Below are 25,435 nucleotides of genomic sequence, written 5' to 3' on the forward strand. Positions count from 1 at the left end.
GAGGAGGTCTGCAAGGTTGCACCGTGTGATTGTGTTGTCGAGAAATAGCCGGCATAACAGCGTTGGCCGACCTATGGTCAGTAGCATGTGCACGGAAAGATACGAAACCACGAAAGGCGCTTTCTACGGTCGTTTCATGTGGATGCTCTTGTTTGTCGGTTTCTCGAAAGCTACTGTACCTTTGCTAATACACAGTCTTACTGGCTTCTCTGGGACCAGTATGTTCTCGACGCTCATATCTACTCCGTTCAGTTAGCCCAATCAGGACCATATACCACTTCTGAATCAGGTGTTGGAATCAGGATTGTGTTGAGATAGGGGGAACATGACACTGGGCTAGTTGTGCCGCTGTTGAACGAGAGCCTAGCAGAGGCTACCTTTACGCGCCTGCATACCGTGAGATGCTTATCTGTCGGCGAGCAGCTTGAGGGTGTGCTTCGCTGAGGGAATAATAACCTATCGCCAACTCTGGACGAGAGCTTTGGCATGATCGACGATATTTCCAGGCCCGTCCACGCCCTGTGCGCCTCTGCAGATCTCAACCCGATATGTTGCAGGGGCTTGCTCGAAGCATACCATCAACGAGCATAAGGCCCGTGCTTCGGGCATTCGGCGAACCATGTCGGGGCTGGTGGTCTCCTGGAGGCAGGAGATGTAAAGTCGTGCAACTTTTCTGGAGACTGGGACATTTTTTGGATCCGCAGGACTTGTTTTCCGGATGAGAGTTCCGCTGTTGGCTCCGAAGAAAGAAGTCAAGAAGACATGGAAATGCAAGGTACGAGATAAAGGTTCAGGTACGGGCCCACAACCCATCGTTGCGCTGGTTGCCGGCGTAACCTGAACCAAGTCTTGATGGTGGACGAGTCGGGACAAGTTCAGGAACAGATCCTAGGATCTGTCATACGATGGAGATGCGACTGCACCACGTGTAGACTAGTCTGGGATCCATGTAGAGCAAGCCGTAGCAAACCATGGAGCGATTTGAGATTGCATTACTGCAAACATGTCATGAGACTTTGTAGGGAAATTGTATTTTACCACCGGCACCGAGTCACGAGGGACACAATTTGTGGGATACTCTTACCGGAGTGGCTTGGGCTGGACTGGCCGGGCAACTGGTATGTCTGGGAAAGCATTCTATGAATCTTTCGATTTACCCCTTTTCCAGACGGGAATTTCTTGAAGAGCGGTTCGATACTCGATAGATCGGGGGATTGACTCTGTTGACGCGTCTGAACACGGGTTAGCTCTGTCCCGGACGCGGGACATAGTTATATTGAATGCATATGCATGATGTCAATGGCGAATGGGCTGTAGAGGGGGGCGCATGCCGGCTGGGCTCGCAGGCAAGGATGGCTGTCCCGTCCGATTGATTCAGGACCCATCGATAAGGTAGGTCAAGGTTCTCCCTGCCCGTTTGACAGGCTCCCCTTCGCCTTCGAAATGTGTCGCTTTGCCATGTCTGGGGGGAGCTATCGAATCGGAAGAGAAGACGATCACACTGAGCTGACGTGTTAGAGCCTCGAGACTGGGAGAGGTGGAGAGCTCGGCTGGGTGCTAGCCTGTGGCCAAAAGTTGGTATCGGCTCGTTAAGCCTGGTTCCCCCTTGCATCGGGATGCCTGAAACGGTCGAATCAAGGTGTGCATGACCTCCCTCGGGCTCAGGGGCACCACCATCATGCGAGCGCTGGTTTCTGCAAATCCCCGGTGACACTCCATGTGAACTGATGGATGGTCTGAGTGGGTAACATGCCTGGGAAAGGCTGTCGCGGCAGGGTAAGATGAACCTCTGTATAGCTGCTGGGCCCGAACGGAAGTAAGCGGGAAAAGATCTAAAAGACAGGAACAGCCATTTTGTCATGGGCAATAGATTCTGCCCTTTTCCCATAGCTCTTCTTTTCTGCTTTCATTCCATATCGTGAATGAATAATATTTGTCGAGGATGATTGGATAGGTCTATACCTCGTATACCAACCCGATCCTTCTTGCCCATATTCCGTTCTTGGACATCTGCATGGCCTTTGTCAGCAACCCATGCACCATGGCGCATCACCAAAGGAATTCATCGATAGCATCTTCTACCAAGACGGCCACGCCGACAGACAGCTGGGAGTCGTACTTTGACTCGTGGAGGACGGAGGACGGCGACGTCCCCGACATGGCACCACCCCGTGCGCCCACCATCATTGAGCCACTGATAGTGGATGATGACCTCTACCACCCCGAGAGCCTCCTGAACGCCCAATTCAACCTGGACCGAGCCCTGGAGTTGGAGCTGGAGTTGGACTGGGATTTCCAGGACTATCACCATGACTACCAGGACAGGTGCTCGCCCAAGGTGTTTGGGAGATTGAACGACGCCAATCCGGCCAACAAACGGCATGCGATTTGCGTCTCAAACCGACGGGCTGCAGCAGCGGGATATTGTCAAGGCCAGAGTCGAAGAGATCGTCGCCCAGTCACATTGTCGACACCCATGGCGCCAATAGCCACCCGGCCTGATGACGTTGAGCGGATGGCAAATATGGGGATGACCCAGCCTCGTCAACCATTCGCGGCAAGGCAGGAGGAGACAGGCAGATCTGGCCACACGAGCCACGGCGGCTTTGCGAGGCGGGCCCTGCATGGGCGCCGGTCGGACTATTGTTTGGAGAGCTCAAGCAGCAAAAGGCCACACAGGACGCTGCAGCGCAAGGAGCATTTCAACGGAGGCTTGGGAAACCCACAGCAGGCGGAGCCACCTGTAAGTGCTTTTTGCCCCCCCGCGCCGCGCCCATGATGTGCCTTGGACAACTGCACAAGCAAGCCCTATGATCTCATCACCCCGGCGCCCCCCCCGATGCCCATCCCGCCCTTGCCAGCCCCTATTACGCAGCACCGACACACCAGTGGGAAGTACCAGTCGCCCAGCAGTCACCCACCAGTGGAAGCTCGAGACCCGGCCTGTGGCCCTGTGCAGAGCTACGTCTTTACCTAAGCCCGTGCTCCGGGACTTTGCCCCTCCATCGACAACCTGCTTCGTCACGCATCCGTCACTGACTCTTGCTGCTGCTCCCCTTCCTCCAAATCATTCCCTTTCACACGTCCAACCTTCTAAACTCCAATTATTCAAACCTCTCGCCATCCCTTCTGTCCTTGCAATCTTCATCAGCATCCACCTCTCACTTGCTCTTCCACGACCACATTCTCGTTTTCGCTTCACTTTACTCCTCCTACGCCCTCTTCCTTCCCCTCCCCGGCCCCGCTCCCACCTTGCAGCTCGCCATCTCAAAGCCGAGACTGGTCATTGGCACTTCACCCATTTCCGTCAAAGCTGCGATCCGCTTATCCTGCTGCTGAATCATCCGACTGTCCGTTTCCTGCAGTCGCCGAAAATCTGGGCCGGAGACCCTGCCTACCACTATCTCCTGCCTACTGCCGTGAACTTTTTCTTCCCATCTCGCAACCTCGTGTGTCACCCGTTGGCATCGACCGCGAATCTCTCGATCTCCCTTCCACCTCTCCTCTCGTCTGATCTCGTATCGCCCGCGCCGTCGACCTGCTCTGGATCATTGGCTAAAATGAGCACCATTCAGAATCTCAAGAACTTTATACGTCACGGGAAGCAGGCCCGGGTTGCCGAACCACCCCGCGACCATCCCACTACCAACGTCTCTCCAGTTCATGCCCAGCAACAGAAGTATCACCATGGCGTCAGCGACCCTATAGGCAACCATCACAGACAACCACAGCATCACGTACAACCTCAACCTGGTGAATATTCCGTCGGGGCCGGTGACAATCGAAATGTGGCTGCTCAGGCCGGGGCCGCCGCAGCCCACGCTGCGGGCAAGAACCAGAAGATCCAAGCGGACATCGAAGCTATCGTTGCTGAAGAGAGGGAAAAGGCCAGCAAGATGCCCCGATACCCTGGGCTCGAACGGTTCATCCTTCTGGAAAAGATGGGGGATGGCGCTTTCAGCAACGTCTACAAGGCCAGAGACACCCAGACCGGAGACGAGGTCGCCATCAAGGTGGTCCGCAAGTTCGAAATGAACAATAATCAGGTATGCCAGGAGTCATGGTACACTGCCATGTCTTGGAAACTTCCTTTTCCTTACCCCAACTTCCCTGCGCTCTGGCTTTGCCGTCTCCAGTATTGCGCGACTCCTCTCCTCTCCATCTCCTTCCACCATTCCTCCCCTTTCTTCGTTCAAATCAGCTTCAAAACCAACCTCTTCTAACCTAGGGCGATGCTCACCTTCATCCGAACTTCAAAAAACAACCAAAGGGCGTGGAGGTGCGCACTTCCATCCTATCCGAACCCTCCATTTACCACATCCGCTTTGATCCACTCCTTGCCTTCGTCCGAGCGAAGACTAACCTCTTGTTATAGCGAGCCAATATTCTCAAAGAAGTCCAAATTATGCGCCAGCTGGACCACCCGAATATCGTGAAGCTCATTGACTTTTCCGAGTCCCGGCAGTACTACTACATTGTACTTGAGCTGTGTCCAGGCGGCGAGTTGTTCCACCAAATTGTCCGCTTGACATACTTCAGCGAAGACCTCAGCCGCCACGTCATTACTCAGGTCGCCAAGGCTTTACTTTATCTGCATGAAGAGACCGGTGTGGTCCATCGGTATGTATTGAAATCGGAAGCGGCAGACCTGCACGACTGACTAACCGCAATTCTAGTGACATCAAACCGGAAAATCTTCTGTTTTATCCGATCCCTTTTGTCCCGACGCGCAACCCGAAGCCCAGGGGGCCGGACGATGAAGACAAAGCGGACGAGGGAGAGTTCATTCCAGGCCTCGGTGCCGGTGGTATCGGCCAAATCAAGATTGCCGATTTTGGTCTTTCCAAAGTGATTTGGGATTCTCAAACCATGACGCCCTGCGGTACAGTCGGTTACACGGCACCTGAAATCGTCAAGGATGAACGCTACAGCAAATCGGTCGACATGTGGGCTCTAGGCTGTGTGCTTTATACCCTCCTTTGCGGTTTTCCTCCTTTCTACGACGAGTCGATTCAAGTCCTGACGGAAAAGGTTGCTCGGGGTCAATATACCTTCCTATCGCCCTGGTGGGATGACATTTCGAAATCAGCACAAGATCTGGTCTCGCATCTGTTGACCGTCAATCCTGACCGGCGATATACGATTGAAGAATTCCTGAACCATCCTTGGATTCGGAATGCCAATGAACCCACCTATGCTGCTGCAGATGCTCCACCTCTGGCCACCCCTCTCCATGTCCGCCAGAAGGAGATTGCCCAAGCGGGCAACATCCCTGCAGAACTCCTCACCACTCCCAACACCCCCGGTGCAAAGCGGGCAGACTTCCGATCGCCTGGTGCTGTCAACCTCCGTGAAGTCTTCGACGTGGGCTATGCCGTACATCGACAAGAAGAGGAAGCCAAGAGGAGAAAGAACTTCAAGCAAGGCTACCGCGGAGCAGGCATGCCCGGTGGATTAAATCCTCTGAATGAGGATGAGGATGACGAGGATGAAGACTACGAGGAAGAAGTGTCTAGCAAAGTGCCGAAAAACCAGCAACCGGCCGATGTGTCGAGTATGGAAGCAAAGATGCGTTCAACCAATCTCGGAACTCAGCCTTCTGCGGCGGCCCAAGCGCGAGCGGCGGCGGCGCCCGCCAGAAGCCAACATCACAATAGTCAGCAAGAACAGCGAGGCTATGGCCAGCATAGCGCAGCGGTAGCGGCTGCAGCCAAGCAGAGCGTTGGACGTCGCAATAAGGAGCCGTTCGAATTGAGCCTGGACAACTCGACATTGTTGGGCAGGAGAAACAAGATGGTGAACCCGGGCAATCCAAACGCGCCTTCGAAATTGAGAGAGGAACTGAGTGTGAGATAACGTGCACAAGGTTAGGAGAAGCTCGTTGGGAAGCCCGGCGGCGAAAGATACTCGCGGGCATCAACACCATCCTCATAAACACACTCTATCCCCCTTCACAGCAAAGATCCAGCAGACCACAAGTGCAAGAAAAGGAATGTGAGCGAGCGTTTAATTATGCTTTTGTCGATTTTGGGCATCGGGAACGGCATTGAAACCACCATGGCTGCAGAAGAGGGAGACTATCAACGTATTGAACGGGCCTAGAAATGAACATGACATGATGAAACAGTACTCGTTTGACTCTCTGGTTTCTTGTTCTCTGATTTTCTAAGCTCCAAAATCTACAAACCCTTGTGGGAATGACATATACGAAGTACCTAAGCCACCTAGGCACCTATTAGGAGTTGCTGATGTCGCTATGCCAATGGTGCCGGGACTGAGCGCCAGGGCTCGACCGATGTACGACGCATGACAAGGTGATGTACGAGCCACTGGCGGCATCTCCACGCGCGGATCTCGCTTCCCCTCAATCATGTCCCCTTTTTCTCTTTAATAATAATACTAGTACCGAGTACACCACGGGCACAGCGCAGAAGCACAGCTACAGTCAATATTACCAAGATGAGATCCATCTCCATCTCCACTCCACACATCACCACCCGCGGATATGACCGATCTCGCTGCTCCCTGTTCAGGCTTTTCCCTCGCGCTACAAGGCCGTTTGCAGGGTTTGGTACGACGACCGCCTCTTGGTCTGCCTTTTTTTTCTTTTCACCTTTGCTCGTCATCTGCTCTGTCTTGCTGCAAATATCGACCCCTTTGCGATCTCACAACTTTACGAGGACACGGACCAGATGAGATAAATACATGTTGGTCTGTTTTGTTGAGTTTTCCCTCTTCCTCCCTCACTAAACTACGCCACAAGCCAGGATCACACACGACAGCTGATCTCCGGCTCTGAACACTGAACATAGAGTTTCCCTTTTTCCCCAGAGGACACAGTCCATGACCTTCCACCACTCCAACGAACAGCAACAACACCACGGAACTCCCCTGGGCTTATTGAGATTGGCTCAGGACGCAAGCCGTCCAGACCCGCGTCCAGATCCGCTTCCGGCCTCACTACATTCGCCATGCTCAACCCCCAATAGGAGCAGGTCGGGTTCACTGTCACTCAGTCAGAACCTCGAAAAAGAGTCATGGAAGAACAGTGATCAAACGCTCAGTGCTTTCACCTTTCCCATGGAAGGAGCTGCAGAGGTAGCCGAAAAGCAATCGGGTTCTATGGCTGTCAGCGAGACCAAAGAGGTCATTGAGATCTCCGAACTTCAACGTCCTGGTATCGGATCACGACAGGCCACATCTGCGGCACCATCAATCGCTGCAGCCCCTTTCACATCTTCGTATTGTTGTGGTCTCGAACAATCGCATAGTCACGACGGCTCAGGGAAACCCCGGCCGAGATCGTCTTCTTCGCAGTCATCCAGCTCCAGATCCCCAACACTGCACGAGGTGTCCAGTACTTTAGCCACCGCTAGTCGGGTGTCCACCGATGCATATGGCAATACTTATCCTGAAGGCGGCAAGGAGGCGTGGTTATGTGTGTTTGGCTCTTTCTGCGGCTTGATGAGCGCCCTAGGAATGATGAACACCTTGGGAACATACCAGGCCTACCTTTCCACGCACCAACTTCGAAACATGAGTGAGAGCACCATTGGCTGGATATTCGGCATCTACGCCTTCCTCTCCTTTGTCCTTGGTATACAGATTGGGCCTGTCTTCGATGCCAAAGGGCCTCGCTGGTTGGTATTTGCTGGATCTGTTTTCATGCTCGCATCTCACCTCCTGATGGGGGTGTGCACCGAGTACTGGCACTTCCTCCTTGTGATTGGTGTCGTCGGTGGGCTGGGGACTTCTTTGGTCTTCACGCCCGCCATTGCCGCAATTGGCCACTTCTTCCTGAGGAAAAGAGGCCAGACTACGGGGCTTGCTGCGGCTGGGGGGTCGATGGGCGGGATCCTGTTCCCACTGACCCTCCAGGCTCTGTTTCCCAAGATTGGCTGGGCGTGGTCGACTCGAGTCTGCGCGTTGATCAATCTGGTGCTTCTCATCTTTGCGAATCTGTTCATCAGATCACGCCTCCCGCCACGCAAGGCCACCAAGGAAAACATTCTCCCCGACTTCCGCATTTTCAGAGATCCGGTCTTCGCGTTGACCACAGCAGGCGTCTTTTTTGTCGAATGGGGTCTTTTCGTCCCACTTACCTATCTTAGCAGTTATGCTCTGAGCCACGGCGTGTCGACCTCATTCTCGTATCAGATTATTGCCATATTGAATGTCGGCTCATGCTTTGGTCGATATTTTCCCGGGTTTGTGGCCGACAAATTTGGCCGGTTCAACGCCATGGTTGTGACCATCTTTCTGTGCCTGATATCTACATTGGCGTTCTGGCTCCCGGCCAATGGTTCCATCGCGTTGATCATCGTCTATGCGCTGATCTTTGGATTCGCGTCGGGTTCGGGAATTTCGCTGACTCCCGTCTGCGTGGGCCAGCTATGCAAAGTCGAGAACTATGGACGGTATTACGCCACCTGCTATACCCTCGTGTCCTTTGGATCCTTGACCGGCATTCCAATTGCGGGACAATTGGTGACGGCGTGCAAGGGAGAATACTGGGGATTGATTGCCTTTACGAGTTGTGCTTATGCGGCGTCATTGACCATGTTGACGGCGGCAAGAGTGGTGGGGGCCGGGTGGAGTGTAAAGGTTGTATATTGAGTGGCCAGTGGTGGGAAGATGATAGAACTGAAGACCAGTATATAGAGATAAATATAACGAGAGAAGACATAATGACAAAATCCTTGACGGAAGAACGCCAGCTACGTCGATTGTAAAGCCAATGCACAAACGAGGGTGTACTGTGAGAAAAGAAAAGAAGTAATAAAATGCCCGATTTCAAGCCCCGCCAATTTGCTGGACGGCGAGACGGTCCTTGTCGCAACTAATGGGGGCCAGAAAACTCCTGCTCGGCCAGGCAACCTTTTGGTCTCGGCCTTTCTTCCATGTTCAAGGCACAACTTGTATCTCCATCTCCGCGTCTGTTCTGCTCGAAGCTGGCTATGTTGGGACCCTTACAATTGAGGTTGAAAGTCTGAGCCGTGGCCAGGTGGCCAGCTACACTACGTCCCTGATGATGGACGACCGTGGATTCATCCTAGACGCCGATGCCACTGCCCGAGATGTCTACAGCAGTCTCCATGACGACGAGATTCGCACCTTGCTGCTTGCTCCAGGCGACAAAGGCACTCCTATCAGCTGCGAGTTGCAGGTGGTACCGTCGCCCAAGAGTACTCAATTCGAAGCCCTGTCTTACGTCTGGGGTGAGACCACCCCATCCAACCTCATCTCTTGCAATGGCTACGACTTTCCCGTCACCGAGTCACTATACACAGCTCTTTTGCATCTGCGGTATCCTGATGCCTGGAGAAGGTTGTGGGTCGATCAACTCTGCATCAATCAGAACCAGGGCCAGGAGTTGATGAAACAAGTCGGATTGATGGGTATGCTCGGCCAACTTCTTCTCTAGATGGCATTCCTGCGTGCTCATGCCGACACAGGAAGCATTTATTCCTCTGCATGCCGTGTGATTGTGTGGTTGGGCAAGTACGATCGGCAGATGTCTTTGGCATTCGGACTGCTACAGGAGACCTCTCTGAGTCTGAGCCTGGTTCGATCTGACTTTCTAAACTCGTCAAGTGGACCGTCAACACCCGGAACAAGATCCCTCACGCCGCGAGGCAAGTCCAAGTCTCCGCGAATGTCGCGATATCCTAGCCGTGCATCGGGCTCGCGTGAAAGTCTCAGCAGCCTCTCCTCCTCAACTTCCAGCCTCAATAGCCTGTCGTCTCCCCGACCAAAGAATAGACGCCACAACACTCCCCCAGCTTTGAAGTACGCATTGTCAATTTTCCAGCATGTCTACTTCACGCGGAAGTGGACGTTCCAAGAGATAATTCTGGCAAAGGCCGCAATCATATGCTGCGGCGACCTCGAAATGGCATGGAGCGACTTGTCTCTGTGGTATTTCCACTATGCGTCAAAACTCCGCAGCTCGAGTCTCCTGTACGACTCCGATGGCTCCTTTGAGAATATCCTGACAGTGAGAAACGAGTTGGACAAAGGCACACTGAAGCTGAGTAAGTTGCTCATGCTGACCAGGCCAAGGACGAGCACGAAACCCGAAGACGCGGTCTATGCATTGCTGGGCTTGATGCCTGACTTGGTCGAGGCTTTGAACTCCAAGTCGAAATTGAAACAGCCTTCAGGAGCAGCGTCTTCCCAGGAGGAGAATCTATTTCACCTCTATCTGAAGGTCTTTCTGTACTGTGTGGACAAAGAGCACGACCTGGCTATTCTAAGTGGCGCCGGCAGGTACAGGACCAGTGCCGAAGCGACTTGGCCATCCTGGTTGCCGGACTGGAGACAACCCCTTCCACTTCGACCCTTGATACTCACGGACTCTGCAGATCTCGACCCGGATTCGGCCTTTGCTGAAGACTCTCCCAAAGAGGCCTTTCCTGTGCCAGAGGTCAAGAGATCGCCCATCTACAAGTTGAGTCCCCGGCCTGGTCTGACAACAGCCTCGATCTCAGCCCGGGCCTCTCTAACAGTCTTTGGTGTCCGACTCGGGTGTCTAGTCACGCGTTCACTGTCTTGGCCTAATGTTTTCCTCGTTGCCGACTCACAAGCTCAGTCTTTACTGACCGGCAGACCCGATGACAACCAATTTACTCAGCCACTTGCATCCCTAGCACCAGCATTCTCCAACAAGACACCGAAATCTAGCGAGGCTGCATATCACGGGCTGAAGCTGAGTTATGCGGCATCATTGTTGCGGAAATCACTCAAAATTGGCGCGCAATGTCGTTCTGTAAGGACTTCGGCCTTGGTGGAGTCTGGAGACTGGCTCTGCGCTTTCAGAGGTGGGAGTGTATTATACGCTGTCCGTCCAGCCGAGGGATTGTTCAACGCCTACCAAGCAAACTCCCCCTCAGTGACAAGGGCAAGATCGTCAGGCCGTTCCAAAGCAGCAATGTCTTCGTTCGGCAGCGCAATTCACCAGCCCACCAAATACCTATTCGTCGGCGAATGTGCAGTGCACAACCTCAACCCAAGCGAGATCCTGGCTCAGCAAGATGGGATGATGGAGTTTGAGCTGACATGACATGGCGCTAAAATCATCAAAATGCTCCTCTGACGCCCTCGGCAGCCTGAGTGGTAGCTGTTCAGGCGGGCCAAGGACGAGTTGCTTGCTCCAGGCCAGTCACAGATGGGATGTATCATTTGCGAACGATCAGGGGAAATAGAGTTTGCGTGAGACCAGGACAGTTTCCATGTGTTGTCACGAGGACTACTACCATTCAGCCCTCAGTATTCTGTTAATCCAATGCGAGGCGTCAATTCCGGCCAACGGACCAATCACAGCACGCCCTGGCCTTGCAGCACGAAACCATTCCGGCCAGGCGAATCATCTCGTTCCAATGATGAACTCCAGAGCGTATCGAATTCCGGCCTCTAGCAATTTCTTACTTAAGAGCAATGGATTCAAGGAGGGGTCAACGGTGGGCTTCTCCTTCTCAAATGTCACTTGAGCTCATGACCACCTGGCCCTATGTCTCGAGCTGGACTTTGGCCCTCGGGAACCTCATCATTGAAGAAGCATGCTTGGCCAGGGCCTGTGCTGAAAGACGTACAAAAAGAGAACCCATCGTGTCCATGCACCTCTACTTGTTATCAAAAGATGCTGGAACAATCTACTGAGCAATTGGCAAGACTGCAATATGCCTTTGCACTTACCCCAGATGCAGTCAGTGCCAAGACGAGGCTGCTAGCCCCCTATCGAAGCTTTCCACTTCTTTTCCAAATTTCCAAGGTCACGAATTGGCTGAGGCTGTCTGTCTTGCCTGTCTTGCCTTGAGATAACTCTGCTGTGATGGAATTTCGGTGGTCCTTGCTCACCGCAACAGACGCTCTTCTCCTAGCCATTGGCCGGAAGTGATTCCGGCCAAGGGGCATATAAGCAACTTGCCCTTCGCGCCGAAAGAGAAGTCATTTGGTGCGTCTATCTGGACTCCAGGCTCTCTCCTCGTGCTATTCTCTGGCAAAACCAAATTCACCATTCAGTTGGTCCGGTCTGGCACAGCTGCACTACTTGTTAGGTCCCTTAGAGACTCAACGGACAGGAGATCTCTCATCATGGCATACCTTGCCGACTCACCACCTCTCCCCTCTCTTTCAACTCTTTTCCCTTACATACGCTCCGATGCTGGTAGTCTACCACGCTCTGCAGACCCTTTCACGGTTACGACGAGTACCGGCTTCCTCCCTTGCCGCTCACCCTTGCTTCGTCTGCCAGCACAATTCGATGCGCTCACAGCCATTCTTGACGACATGCCAATCGTCAAAGCAGATAAGTCGCCTGGACTGCTCGCTACGTTCAAGCTCGGCCCTCTTATCGACTCCGGTGCTTTGCGAGATTTAACATATTGCGTTGATGACTTGCGGACCGCTACTGGGGAGTTCGACCTCGAAGCCATCACTGCCGTCTTCAGAGACTATAGCTTTTTGGCCAGTGCGTATCTGTTGGAGCCCTGTTGGGAGACGTGGTCGAAAGACCACGAAGATGGCTATGGCTTGGGTAGAGCTATCCTGCCAAAGTGCATAGCGTCGCCGCTAGTGAAAGCAGCGGACATGTAAGTATCTCTTCCAGCAACCACGTCCAGTCTATCCACATGTGTGCTCATTGCTCCTTCTCATCCAGTCTCGATATTCCACCATTCATGTCCTACGCTGCATCATATGCACTATATAACTACTCTCTAGTCAATCCCAACCTCGGCGCAAGCGTTTACGAAAACCTCCGCCTCATCCGCGCGTTTGAGCGCGGTCTTGATCCGTCAAGCTCAGAAGCCGGCTTCATCTTGACTCACATCCACATGGTTCAGGAAACAGGACCCTTGATTTCAGGCGCGGTCGAACTGCTCTCCACCATAGAAAACTCTCCCAACAATGTAGCTTCCGCAATCTCGGCGTTCCAAACTATGCTCTCGGCCATGACCCGCATCGAATCCCACATGGAACAAATGTGGACCCATTCCTTACCCAAGGACTATCTTTCTTACCGGACATTTATCTTTGGAATCACGTCGCAATCTATGTTCCCCAACGGTGTGATCTACCAAGGCACCCGCTACGGGGACTCCAAATCGTTATATTTCCGAGGCGAATCCGGCGCAAACGACAGCATTATTCCACTATTGGATCATCTGATGGAGATACCCATGCCGAGCAACCCACTCACGGAGATTCTGAGGGACTTTAGAAGTTACCGACCAAAGACTCACAGGGAGTTTTTGGCGTGGGTTATGAGCAAAAGTGCGGAGGTGGGTGTGAGGCAGTACTGTACTCACCGTACTTCAGCGCAGGAGATGGAAGCTCGGGGTGATGCTGACGTGGACGGAGCCAGCGCCTTGCTCTTGCCAACTCTCTACCTCAAATTGCTCGGCCATGTGCGCAGTTTTCGCTGGCGTCACTGGTTGTTTGCCAGGGAATACATTATCAAGCGGTCCTCGCACCCCACAGCCACAGGAGGGTCTCCCATCGTTACATGGTTACCGAACCAGCTGTTTGCGGTCATGGATCTGATGGAGGATGTATATGGCGAGAGCGGGTTGAAGAAAGTTGTGGAACAAGGAATGAGAGAAACGACGGAGATAAGAGTGGTTCAGGAGATGATGGAGAATGTGTCGAGCCAGAGGGACAAGCTGGACAAGGAGGTGAAGAAGTATTGTGCGGAAAGGGGTGCTTGAGCAAGTGTGTCGATCTAGCATCGGGTTGGTCTGACAAAGATCGACTAGCAGAGAGTACCTCTGTGCTGAATCTGATGCGGTTCTGATGTTGGTTGACTGGAGGGCATATCAAGAAAAGGGTTACCCTCGTCGAAGTATTGGCTCCTTTAGTACCTAGGTAGGCCGTTTGTACAGCGTCTGGGTCGACCTCGGGCGAAAAGCCGCACAGAGAGTCTCCATAAATGGTGTCACCCAGGTGTTGTTATTGTTCGTGAATTGTCCTGTGAATCGCTTGTCTCAGCACTGAGCTTGCCGAGATTGCCGAGATTTTCCGCCCGGCTTATTCCGCCCCGGCAGCTAATTTCCCTGGCGATGGTGATAGAGATATGCGAGGTACAGCCTGTCAACTGGGAGTATAAGCGTGACAACAACATCTGTGAAGACTGTGATACTGGTCGTGAATACTCAATCTTGCTTCCCCCCTCTCCTCTGGGGTATATATACCTCTTCCTCGCCCTGCGACTGTCTGCCATTCTTTCCCGACATCATCAGCATCATCACCAGCAAAGCATGGATGGATGCCTTTGAAACCTTCATGCCCCTTCCTCCCGGGCCTTCTTGAACTCACTGCTCTGCAGAGATGCCAGGACAACACCATGGCGCCAAGAGACAAGACACCACGTGGTCCTCGCTCCAGTTTCCATGAAAATACTTCCAGTGACACTCTGAATCGACTTCCCTGAGCCGCCAAGATCTTGTCGCACAAGGATAACAACCTGGGATTCAGTTGCACAGTCTCTTTGAAATCCTTCATTCCTTCTTCCTCCTCGATCTTGTTGTGTAGATGTGCAAGACAATCACTGCGCGTCCCATGACAGTACATGGTCCTCGACTCCAGTCTCCAGTCTCCATCAATACTTGCAGACACTCTGGAACGGCATCCGGTGTCGACAGGATCTGTCTCACGAGGATGTCGATCAGTTGCACGGTCTCTTTGTCTTGACCCTTTTCAGGACAGGCCTTCACCCATCACGGCCTTCACCCATCACGACCTTCACCCATCACGACCTTCACCCATCAAGACCTTCACCCAGCAAGACCTTCACCCAGCAAGACCTTCACCCAGTAAGACACAAACCCACTTCACACAAACCGACCTGAGATCAGCGTGCTCAGAAAGCAAGCTGCGAAAGAACATGGAAAGGACCAGCGCACTCGGGTGCGGCGGTATCTCTTTCAAGCTTGAAGCGTCAGTAAATCTCAGAAGCAGTTGCTCGTAAGTGCCCGACTCCGATCCGTCCATGTCCTTGTGGGCTTCCGTGATTGTGCTGACAAGTGTCGTTCATCCTTCTTCAGGTCCTAGGAACAAAATCGATCCAAGATGGATAAAGAGGAGGACCAGCTTCAGGACCAAGCAGCACATGGATCCAAGATTGACAAAGAGCTCCATCTTCGACTCTCCTTCACGGACCCGCTCTTTCTTCCTCGAATAACAAGGCTGACAAAATGCCCCCACCTTACCTCTACCCTTTGCGCCAGGGTGTACGTTCATATCATATGGCCGTTCAATGTCCCTATTCCTGATGTTATCTCGACAACCTCAGAGTCCAGACATCCCCGAAGACCTTGCGCATCTCCGCTGTACATCCAGAAACAAGTCAACCGAATACGGACCGGCCAAATGTACGTCACTCACTGTATATACATCATAGTGAGTGGATCCTGCCAACTGCGCTCATTTTCGTCGCAAACGTAAGGAGTCCAACGAAGCCAAGAGACTTACCGACACGTGCTAATTCTCATGATAGCATGCGAGTTTCGCTAGCGCGCACGATGCGGAAGACCAGTGCGACTCGGACGTGTCTTTGCACGCCCGCCGCCGGAGCCTCCTCTCGGGACGAACGCAATAGAGAACTCTTGTCGAAGAATTTGGCTTTGGCGGCGCGAAGAAGAAAATGAAGAGCGAGCCATTTGTCAAGGCCGAAGATGACGACCATGAAGAAGACACCACAACTCGAAAGACGGTTCTCTCATGTCTTCTGGATTGGATCACGGACGGCCCGGCTGCTTTGCTCGAGCTCCTCGCACATGAGTCCACCTTGCCATCCCGTTCTGTGGCGCGACCCGCATTTCCGATTCCTCACGGGGCCTTGCAAGACGCGCATCTTTACTCCAATCGCTGCCCGCTTGTTTCGACGTCCAGGGACGCGTGACTGTCGAGTCGAAAAAAAAGACACATACCGGCCTGATCCTTCAACTCGAGCGTGACGGTCGGTATATATATAAAAATGGTGGCCAATTCAAGCGTCTGTCCTTGTAAGTCATACCCTCCGCTGCCAGCACCGAGGAGCTTGCTGACAGGTCTGCCAGGGACAACGCTTCGAATTGTTGCCTCTTTATCTTTTGGCCGGGGGTGGACAGGTCAAAGCGTGAGAATCTGTAAGCGCCGTCCTCCTTTTCATTAAGGAACTTACTAACAGTTCCACAAGCCTGGCGTCTCGAGTACATCTTACTCCGCCGGAGATTTTCAACGCTTTGACTTGTTGCCTCTTTATATCGGGGCCTGAGGTGGACAAGTCAAGAGTGAGACTCTGTAAGTGCCGTCCTCCTGTTCATTGAGGGACGTACTGACCGTTTCACAAGCCTGGCGTCTCGAGTACATCTTACTCCGCCGGAGAGTTTCAACGCTTCGACTTGTTGCCTCTTTATATCGTGGCCGAGGTCCGACATTTCAAAGCGTGGGTCTCTGTAAGTGCCGCTCTCATGTCAATTGAGGATTCCACTAATTGTGCCACAGGCCTGGCGTCTCGAGTATATCTTACTCCGCCGGCGAGGCTCATCGCTTCGATTTGTTGCCTCTTTATATGTCCCGGCCCGGTGTGGACGATTCAAGTGTCTGGCTCTGTAAGGGTGTGCCCTATATCTCGAGGTGAAGACGAGACTGACCGTTCCACAGCCTGGCGTCTCGAGTACATCTTACTCCGCCGGAGAGTCTCAACACTTTGAATCGTTGCCCCTTTATATGGCCCGGCCCGAGGTGGACAGTTCAGGTGTCTAGCCCTGTAAGCATGTGTCCTGTGTCTCGAAGGGGAGATGATACTGACCGTGTCACAGGCCTGGCGTCAAGCATACCATACTGCGCCACAATCCAATACAACCACCAGGGCATGCCTCAGGGCATGCCACAGCCCATGTATGGAGCTCCACAGCCGCAGACATCCGCCTATGGATTTAGCACCATGACACCTCCAAGCTACGGCAATATGAGCCACATGCTTCCAGCTGGGATCTTCTTTCCCACTCTTACCCACATAGATCATGAACAACAAGTCCACCATGGTGGCTTTGCTGGCCCAGCCAATGCCCGCCGGAGAGCTTCAACACCTTGAATTGTTGCCTCTTCATGTTCCCGGCCCCACGCGTTGGAGCTGATGCACCGTGGGTCAACCAAAAAATATATAAATCAGTAAGTCCTGATCGACGTCGCCGGTGAATATAATTACTGACCTTGACCTCAGTAGCGCGGAGTCCAAGTTGTCTTGGCTGAATCGATCGCGGTTCTGGGAGAGGCGCGGGCGCGGGAAAGTCGTGTGAATGCCAGAGGTGAAGCAGATGGACAGGAGAGGCAGTTGACAATGAAAAGCCGCGAATGGTTGAATCCATTCACTCCTCGTCCGTCGCGAAAACTCCGTCACACGATCACCTTCAACCTTCAATCCGACGCCCTACCTCTCCCCTCCTCTCCCTTCCAACGAAGGAGAGAACGCGACACATTCACCCTCCCGCTCCCTCATTCTCGACGAAGCAGAAGAGGTCAACACAAGAGCGCCTAGCACCCGGCACACACACCAAGAAAGATGGAAAGCCGACAACCCAGAGTGTACACGGCCCGCGAACTTGAGGCAGCACAGACCCTGGCCACCTTCCACTTGGTGGACATCGTCTTCCACCCAGCAGGGAGTCAATTTCAACAGCCAGTCCACCCGATCCGCTTCGCTCCACGCAACCGGGGCGCGGCTCCAAGCCGTCAACTTCATCCCGTCAGTGGGCCTGGCTCGATGATTCTCCCTGCTGGCTCTGGATACTTTCGAAACGTCAACTTGACAACAGGGCTGTCGTATGTGCGAATGGCAGGAACTCCTCAAGCCCGCCAAGTTCAACTGGTGACGGTCTCAACCGCTCTTCCTGCTGCCACCGCATTGCCTCGGAACGCCAACTCAACAGCAACATCAGGTCAGCCACATGTGCACATGGCAGGAAACCCTCATGCCACACCCGACAATCAAGTGCAGAGACGACCACGATACCGATACAGTTGTTACCTGTGCCACCATGTCTCCCTGAGAATTGGGTGCGTGGCCAACCACATAGTCAATGTGCACGGCTATCAAAGAGCCCAGGTTGACAGAGCCAGAATCGAGGCTTCAGGCGTACAGATGGGATGATGAGCGACGCGGAGGATATTTGAGCAAGCTTGGGCAAACTGGGCGCGGGCGCGGGCGCAGACAATTTGGTGTGCAAAAGGGTGAAAAAGTCGGGGCTGTGCACGATGCGTGCGAAAAGAAACAAGGAGGGCTTGGCATGCGAGTTCCCAAGAGACGGGGAGACAGACGCAGACAACATCGGAATCCGCAAGCCATGCTCTGTCCTCCTCTGGCTGCACAAAAGGAACAAGACCTCCAAGCCAACGACACAAGAGCTACCTAACCATGACTTCCCAGGGAAACGGGAGCGCGGCCTAGCCGGAACCCGCAATACAAACCTCAAGGTTGACTCTCAGAGAGTACCTAGGTAACCACCAAAAAAAAGTTCAAAATTTGACACCAAGCACTAGGCAACCTCACCTGCATTTTGTCTAATCTTCTTTCTGTTGATGTTTGTTGCCTCCTTTGCTCTTGCCCTTCACCAGCGACCGCAGAATCAACCACATCCACCAAAGTGTGTTGCTCGCTTTGCCACTGTCGTAGTCTTGCGCGCGATCACCTACTTCTGCCATGGCGCACACGAGGTCTGCAAGCTCTTTCTGGACCTTGTAGTGTAGATACGCTGCTGTGAGATCGAGACCGTTTGTGATCCCACCTTGATAAGCCTGCAGTCAGCAATTGCGGTGGGTTTGGGCGACGACGACACTAAAGTTGAAAGAGGCCTACCAGACGACCAGATTCTTCCATCTCTCTCCCATCGCCGTTCCACAAATTTGCCTGCAGGAAATTTCTCCCTCAGTTTGCTCAACAGACCTCTCGGTCCACTGATTCGCTTGCCGTCCAAAAGCCCTGCGTGACCGGCAGCAAAACTCCCAGTGCAGATGACCAGAAAGTCAGTCTTGCCGGCCGCTTTGTGTGCGCGGAGGAAAGACAAGACATCTTCCTCGGGCACCAGGTTCGGATCTGGACCTGGGATGAGAAGGGTATCAAGTTGGCCTGGTTGAACGGCTGGGGATGACAGAGAGTCCGTCACCGGAAGCGTGGCCGAGGACGTCATGGAAGCGTGAGTGCCTGGCCCTGTGGCGGCGATGTAGTGGATTTCGACCGGGATGGCGAGGTCAGCGAGGGGTTTAGGGAGGCCGCATGCTTCGAGGTATTCCGGGGTGAGCATGCCGAAGAGATCAATGGCTGAGGCATCAAGCAGTTGGACCGGAGGGATCAGAAGGATTCCGACGCGGAGAGACGTTGCAGTTGGCGTTGTGGAAGTCATTGTGTTGATGAAGAAGTGGATTTACAATCTGGCTTGTCGTGGTCGGTAAGATTGTTGCTATACTGACATGAGAGGGACTTGGACCTCATGATGGATGAGGTGCGAGATATATGTACCTGGTACCATTCACAACAACACCGACCATGGTTTCTAACACTGGTGCCTGCGACTCTCAGAGAACAAAAACAGTTTGCTCTGTTCCGCTTTACAAAGACAATTTCAGAAGCATGTGAGAGGCTAGGTGAGTTCGTGAAACTATTTGCTGGAATGGTGACTTTTGTAGGGGGCGTCCTGCGTGGCATTGGAATGTCCAGGCTCCAGCATTTCGGTTACTTCTAGACTCAACTGCAATAGACCTGTCATTGGCCGAGCATTGGCCGAGTGGACCTGATGAATGAACTTGGAGTATTCTGATTGGCAACACTTTCCAACGGGATGCAGATCTGGATTGTCTCAAAGTGATTAACCGGAGCAGAATGAGCCCGAATCCTCGTGGACAAACGTGTTGGGCGGCGCTGCATGTGGAAAGTATCCTGATTCGGTTAGCCTGGAGAAGGGGGTCCATGGGAGGACGTTCTTCCGGCCCGAACGGCTGCCGCCATGTTAAATATGATGATGGATACCCTCGTATCATACTTAGGCGCTCTGGAGGAACTTATCCATGCTGCGATCTGGGAAGAATCCTTTTCTCCATCTCTTACCTCTCGGCACCGTGACGTTCAGACATGCGGCCAAGGCTCCGGAGTTCTGGGGGAGCCAGCATTAGCTGCCACCGGCATGCAATCTCCCTGGCGTCCGGACTCGCCCAAGTCTTTACGTCAACGAAGATAAAGGGGGCCGCAAGTTCCCAGGAACCAACCTGGCATGAATCGACGAGTTTGATATGGGATCTTGTACAACGGGCGGCGGGAGGAGGTTGGAGGTTGGTTTTGCAATGTGTCGCGTCGGACTTTCCAAGTTTCTAGGCCGGCGCTGGGGGGCCCTTATCCGGCACCTTCCCGGATCCAGTCTAGACTGCTCCATATAAATAGAGACTAGCGCCGTTTCTCCGGGTCCACCCCCCGAATGGGCATTAAACGGTGAAGGAGTGAAAGGCCTGCCACCATCTTTTTTCCCATCCATTCATCCCATTCATCCATCATCCATCAGTCCATCCAACATCTATCGCTCTGCAACGCGCCACCGGGATTTATTCTTTCATCTTTTAGCCCAAACAGTCACCGGCCAACAACAATTAAAACTCTATCTTTCCCACCCTCTTCCTTCGTTCTTTTTCCAACTCTTGGGGGTAATACTATGTCCCCGTTCATCAGCATGCGGCGATTTTCTCGATCCGGGTCCGTCCACAACTCCTCCTCGCAACAGCCCTCCGTCTCGGCCTCACACCAACCGGCACCTCCCACTTCATACACGCCGCCTCTCTCGCACGCGCCCATGATGAATGGCACCACGGCCGGGTCCCTCCACGACTCGAGACCCGTGTCGGCAAAGACCAGCTCGAGCTTCGACTTTGCCAATCGCCCTCCCACCAACTACCAAATCACCGCCCTGCCGCACAGCGCCATCGGCAACCTCTCGCGCACCGATCAGATCGTGCTGCGACACTTCTGGGACGTCAAGTACGACGAGAACAAGGCTCGAGACCTCCATTTCGTAAGCTTACAATTGACATTCCTCGACGATCGAGCTCATCTAGAAGTTTACGATTCCACTGACAATCACCCGTACGAACAGCTCAAGTTTCCCTTCTTTCCACAATACCCGAGTCATCAGGATCTGGTTCCCTACTGTGAAATCTACCACCTGGTGAAGACTTCGCCGGGCGCGAAGATCATCAGTCTTGGCAGCGCCAACGGCGTCTACATCGGGTAAGTGTCTGGATTGTGTTTGGATGAGGAGCCCGAAACGTTTTGTCGCAAAACGACTCTTCATTTCATCGCCGCGCGAAGCTCGAATCTCTTAGGCAGACTTATCCAACTACCATCCCCCTCCCCCCTCTCCCATTTCCGGAGATACCATGATCTGACGCGTCGCAACCTCTAGGTTTGAGCTCTTCTCGGGCTCCCAACTGCACATCGACATGGACGACAGCTGGCAGAACATTTCGCACCACCGCGTCTCGTTCAAGAAATACGACAAGATGCTCAAGGACCCGGCGTCGGACGCGACCTTCAAGTCCTGGCCGAAACCCCTGACCATTGAATTCCTCGAGGAGCAGTATCAGCGCTGGATGCTCGACCTGACCAGTCTCTGCTGGGAGACCGCCGAGGTTAGGGAGCTCGGCGGCGGAGGCGGTGGTGGGCCCGCCGGTGGTGACGGCCCGGAGGGAAGCGTTGACGGGGATTTGAAGGACGAGATGTTGTAGTCAATGTGAGTGACTGAGTGAGTGAGTGCGAGCCCGAGAGCCTCTGAACCATCGACCAGACTCAGGCGCGAGGGCTTTTCGGACGCCATCTGTCTGTTTGTTGTTGGGCGCCCCTCGCGCCCCCAGCCCGCGCCCTGTTTCAAACCGGACCGTCGCGAATTCTGCCAATGCAGCTCCCGGCTTGTCACCAATGTGCGTGGGCGATATCACAAAAAATCATACCACGGAAACCACACACGCACGGAAACCCACCAAAACAAAACCATGAAAATCCAAACCTCTTGGGACATTCAAAACTGCCCCGGGGAGGGAAGGGAAAGCTACTTGAAACGAGATTATGAGGACAAACGGCCCCTTCTTTTTTTGCTTTTCTTTTTTACATTGTGTTTACAATAATGAATGGGTAGTAAAAACAAAAAAGATATTAATGACCTTGGAATCAACACCAACAAGATTAAACATAAACACCACGGAGATGAGATCCAATGTGTCCATAGTTAGGGTACTGGTGGACAATTGGATAGGTCCCCTGTGTCCTTTGTGTGCAAAGTACAGAGTACAGAGTACGAGGTACCGAGTACTTGTGTACAGCACACCTTGCTTGGGAACAGCGGTTGTACAAACAAACCGCCAACGAGAAGAGTCGCATTCGCACGCTGCAAGGACCCTGTGCGTACCCTGCATATCTGCTGGGCGTTGTCAGGCAATGTGCTGGCAGTCCACATGATTGAGAATGTGCTTTGTCCCAATCGATGAAATGGCACGACTGTACCCGATACTCGTCAGCCTGCCGTGCGCGCCTGGCGGCATTCTGCAAGTTGCCTTGTAGCCTTGCACCTTGTGTCTGTTGCGTGTGTCACGGCTCGAGCAATTAATCATGAATACCTACGATACTATTGGTTGGCGTTGTGGGTTTTCCCACGCTAATGCATCATCAGGCTGTTGCAAGGCTGCAGCCTGGCCGAGTATTCAGCTCGCCAGCCATCTACTAGGTAGTATTGAGACATCCGATGCCCCAGCACCTGGTCAGTCCCATTCCAGGACTTGAGCAGGTAGGGTCACGTCGAGTGACAAGCTTCAAAATTTCAACACCTGCTGGAAGGCAGCCACTTTAGCGAGAAACTGCTGGTCCAGGTTCCGGTTCACACCACCACTGACTCCGTGGAATGGCTCACGCAAGTTGGGATCAGCAGACAGCAAGGGAAATCCGGAAACCGGCCTGTCTTTCGCGGACACAAAGAGAAACAGATGGAAAAGTAAGGAGCAACATGCGAGTTTCCATTGTTTCTTGGAAAGAATGAAAGTCGTCGTTAGATTGTCATAGCCATGAATACTGATCATGGTCTGAATGCTACTCGCCGAATGCATTATCCAGCTATATCGCGAATTGACAGGTCACAGGTGTCAAACAACTCCAGTCGATTGGCCCGTGACGCTCGCTCCTGGTATCCGCCACGCAAAGGCAGCTTGTCAAGGGTCAATAAACGAATGATGCCCTCCCCGTCCATTCTTCTGCTAGTTGCGTCCAGACAAGGCTATGCCGGGAGGAATGCAAGGGCGTGGAAAATAACAGAAATCGAGACATTCAAGCCGATGTCGTTTGTGACCACCAAATACCGAAACCGATTGCAGAAATATCCAAATCCGCTGAGTAACAATTTGGCGAACTCGAAGTGTTCATACGTATTAATGTCGCATGATGTGAATCCCGATGGAGTGCAGCGAATTCGCTCTTGCGATCTGCGGTTCATCAGAACTCTTAACGTGATGTGCTGGCATCAGCTCATGGCCTCTCTCGCGGCAGATACTCGTCTTCCCAGTATGCCTCAAAGTCCGCCATGGACTTTCGAGCGATACGGCCAATATCCATTACTTTGACGTTCCACTCAACGGATTGCAGCTTTCCGAAATGGATCCGGCTAGCAGCACTCAGGTCGTGGCCCTCATTGAGATCGACAGCGATGGGTCTCTTCTTGAACGGAGGTTCTCCTGCGAGCCGCCCCGGAGGCGGGTCTTGATTACTTGGGTACGCAATTGCGTGCGCCTGCATTTCTGGGCCCATCTTCTTCTGCCCAACGCCTCGCCCGCCATAGGAAATGATAGGTACGCAGATCGAGTACCCATGCCGTTTCCTGATGACTGCCATCCATCTGATCTTACTGTGGATGTATGTCCCCATCGGTCCCTTACTCACTCGAGAGTCGGAATCACTAGGAGTTGCGTCTCCACTTTTGAGGCCGAAGGGCTCGTGATGCATGAAGGAAAACACTTTGCCTTCGGAAAAGAAGTTCGCACCATCACTGCGCAAAATGTAACGAGGATCAAGCTGTTCAGAATCCGCAACTCGCTGGTTTTCTTTGTCACCTCTAATTTCGACATTTTCAATGCCGCCAGCCGTGGGAAGCTTATGTTTGTAGTCATGACAGTCATGAGAATTGGAAGATCTTGAATAAGCTCGAGATTTTCTTGCATCTTGCTGGTAAGTCTTGCTTGTCTGTGAAAGCAGCCCGGCAGTAGCTGCGGGTTGCATATCTTTTCCAAAAGTGGCCCATGCTTGGGTTGGCATTCCTGGAGCGCTTCGAAAGCTCTCCACGGACGGGAGTCCTCCTCTTGGTGCTCCTGCTGGGGATGCTTTTGGCTGCGAATAGGCCAATGGTGGAGGATTGTCAGCAGATCCGATATGAGTGACACCCGATCTCGTATACGATGCATAGGAAGCACCACGATCTGGAGGTAACCCTCTCCGGTGAACATGTACATCCCCAGGGTCATGACTTCGACTCTGTGACCCAGGCGCCAACGCTTCTTGCCGCTGAAGGGGTCTCGAGCCTTCTCGGAAGCGCCGGGTCACTTCATCCGACATGGCATTGAAATCGTGGCTATATTGTTGCCAGCGAGGATCCTGAGGATCTCTAAGCGCCAGACCATCAAGATAGTCGTGCCGGTCTTCAGCCGACAAGGCTCTACACGCTTTGATGATCACGCAGCGTTGGATGCATCGGAACACTAGCATGTCATCCTGATTGCTTCTCGCCTGGACTGCGGCATCGAGAAAGCTGTCCAACCCTGCTGACAGGAGGATGTTGGGGTTATGGTCAATAAAGCGACTGCACTTCAGAAAATCATTGTATGCGATCTGGTTAAACGCATCAAAAACCGTGTTAGGTAGATGAGACGCCGCTCCGATGGTCGATGTTTCTTGCTGTGAATGCGAGGGTCGTCTAGTGCGGATTGGTACATTGCTCGTGACATGGCCAGGACTTGCATCCGCTCTGCCAGGGGCTGGTCGAGACTCTCTACCACCACCCTGCAAGTTGAACCCTCCACTGGGGCGACGTTGATTATCGCCGCTCTGTGGTTGGAGTGATTCGTGAAATGTGGTTCTTGGTGTGTTTCTGCAACACCCAACGTAAACGACCTCCTGGACTTAGTGAAAAGAAATGCTCACGGACATACCTGCGTTGTTCTGGGGTTATCGTATTTGGGATCACAATCAGCTCCTGGCTATGTCTGTCTAGGAAACAATAGCGCCCTGGAGAACTTCAACATCATACCGAACCATCAAGAAGACATATCTCACCTCCATGCTCGACTACTCTCCGTTCACGACCGTCCTGAAACTTCCTCCACGAATCACCATACCTCTCAACGGGATCATATAAGTCCATACAAGGCAGAGGTGCAACCGGGA

The 25,435-nt window shown here is 53.0% G+C and overlaps 10 protein-coding genes across 10 annotated transcripts; 8 read left to right on the top strand and 2 right to left on the bottom strand.

Annotated features, from left to right (window-relative positions):
- Positions 1-2,041: 2,041 nt before the first annotated feature.
- Z520_11030 (uncharacterized protein) lies at positions 2,042-2,977 on the top strand (the record flags this gene model as incomplete). Its single annotated transcript, XM_016781521.1, has 2 exons — positions 2,042-2,743; positions 2,807-2,977. 2 exons carry the CDS (start codon positions 2,042-2,044, stop codon positions 2,975-2,977), a joined length of 873 nt encoding a protein of 290 aa, XP_016627299.1.
- A 583-nt stretch (positions 2,978-3,560) lies between these two features.
- Z520_11031 (uncharacterized protein) lies at positions 3,561-5,856 on the top strand (the record flags this gene model as incomplete). The annotated part of the gene is made up of 3 exons (XM_016781522.1): positions 3,561-4,046; positions 4,376-4,620; positions 4,677-5,856. The coding sequence occupies 3 exons, from the start codon at positions 3,561-3,563 to the stop codon at positions 5,854-5,856; spliced, it is 1,911 nt and encodes a 636-aa protein (XP_016627300.1).
- A 1,224-nt stretch (positions 5,857-7,080) lies between these two features.
- Positions 7,081-8,616, top strand: Z520_11032 (uncharacterized protein; the record flags this gene model as incomplete). The annotated part of the gene is made up of 1 exon (XM_016781523.1): positions 7,081-8,616. The coding sequence occupies one exon, from the start codon at positions 7,081-7,083 to the stop codon at positions 8,614-8,616; it is 1,536 nt and encodes a 511-aa protein (XP_016627301.1).
- A 226-nt stretch (positions 8,617-8,842) lies between these two features.
- On the top strand, positions 8,843-11,062 carry Z520_11033 (uncharacterized protein; the record flags this gene model as incomplete). The annotated part of the gene is made up of 2 exons (XM_016781524.1): positions 8,843-9,398; positions 9,456-11,062. 2 exons carry the CDS (start codon positions 8,843-8,845, stop codon positions 11,060-11,062), a joined length of 2,163 nt encoding a protein of 720 aa, XP_016627302.1.
- A 1,031-nt stretch (positions 11,063-12,093) lies between these two features.
- Z520_11034 (uncharacterized protein) lies at positions 12,094-13,706 on the top strand (the record flags this gene model as incomplete). The annotated part of the gene is made up of 2 exons (XM_016781525.1): positions 12,094-12,590; positions 12,659-13,706. 2 exons carry the CDS (start codon positions 12,094-12,096, stop codon positions 13,704-13,706), a joined length of 1,545 nt encoding a protein of 514 aa, XP_016627303.1.
- Positions 13,707-15,640: 1,934 nt separating this feature from the next.
- Z520_11035 (uncharacterized protein) lies at positions 15,641-17,074 on the top strand (the record flags this gene model as incomplete). Its single annotated transcript, XM_016781526.1, has 7 exons — positions 15,641-15,894; positions 16,056-16,124; positions 16,175-16,278; positions 16,329-16,433; positions 16,483-16,589; positions 16,642-16,735; positions 16,800-17,074. The coding sequence occupies 7 exons, from the start codon at positions 15,641-15,643 to the stop codon at positions 17,072-17,074; spliced, it is 1,008 nt and encodes a 335-aa protein (XP_016627304.1).
- Positions 17,075-17,542: 468 nt separating this feature from the next.
- Z520_11036 (uncharacterized protein) lies at positions 17,543-18,130 on the top strand (the record flags this gene model as incomplete). The annotated part of the gene is made up of 1 exon (XM_016781527.1): positions 17,543-18,130. The coding sequence occupies one exon, from the start codon at positions 17,543-17,545 to the stop codon at positions 18,128-18,130; it is 588 nt and encodes a 195-aa protein (XP_016627305.1).
- A 410-nt stretch (positions 18,131-18,540) lies between these two features.
- Positions 18,541-19,379, bottom strand: Z520_11037 (uncharacterized protein; the record flags this gene model as incomplete). Its single annotated transcript, XM_016781528.1, has 2 exons — positions 18,541-18,764; positions 18,836-19,379. 2 exons carry the CDS (start codon positions 19,377-19,379, stop codon positions 18,541-18,543), a joined length of 768 nt encoding a protein of 255 aa, XP_016627306.1.
- Positions 19,380-20,675: 1,296 nt separating this feature from the next.
- On the top strand, positions 20,676-21,744 carry Z520_11038 (uncharacterized protein; the record flags this gene model as incomplete). The annotated part of the gene is made up of 2 exons (XM_016781529.1): positions 20,676-21,247; positions 21,423-21,744. 2 exons carry the CDS (start codon positions 20,676-20,678, stop codon positions 21,742-21,744), a joined length of 894 nt encoding a protein of 297 aa, XP_016627307.1.
- Positions 21,745-23,527: 1,783 nt separating this feature from the next.
- Positions 23,528-24,607, bottom strand: Z520_11039 (uncharacterized protein; the record flags this gene model as incomplete). Its single annotated transcript, XM_016781530.1, has 1 exon — positions 23,528-24,607. One exon carries the CDS (start codon positions 24,605-24,607, stop codon positions 23,528-23,530), a length of 1,080 nt encoding a protein of 359 aa, XP_016627308.1.
- Positions 24,608-25,435: the final 828 nt, after the last annotated feature.

Source organism: Fonsecaea multimorphosa (assembly GCF_000836435.1).
Source record: "Fonsecaea multimorphosa CBS 102226 unplaced genomic scaffold supercont1.35, whole genome shotgun sequence".
NCBI lineage: Eukaryota > Fungi > Ascomycota > Eurotiomycetes > Chaetothyriales > Herpotrichiellaceae > Fonsecaea > Fonsecaea multimorphosa.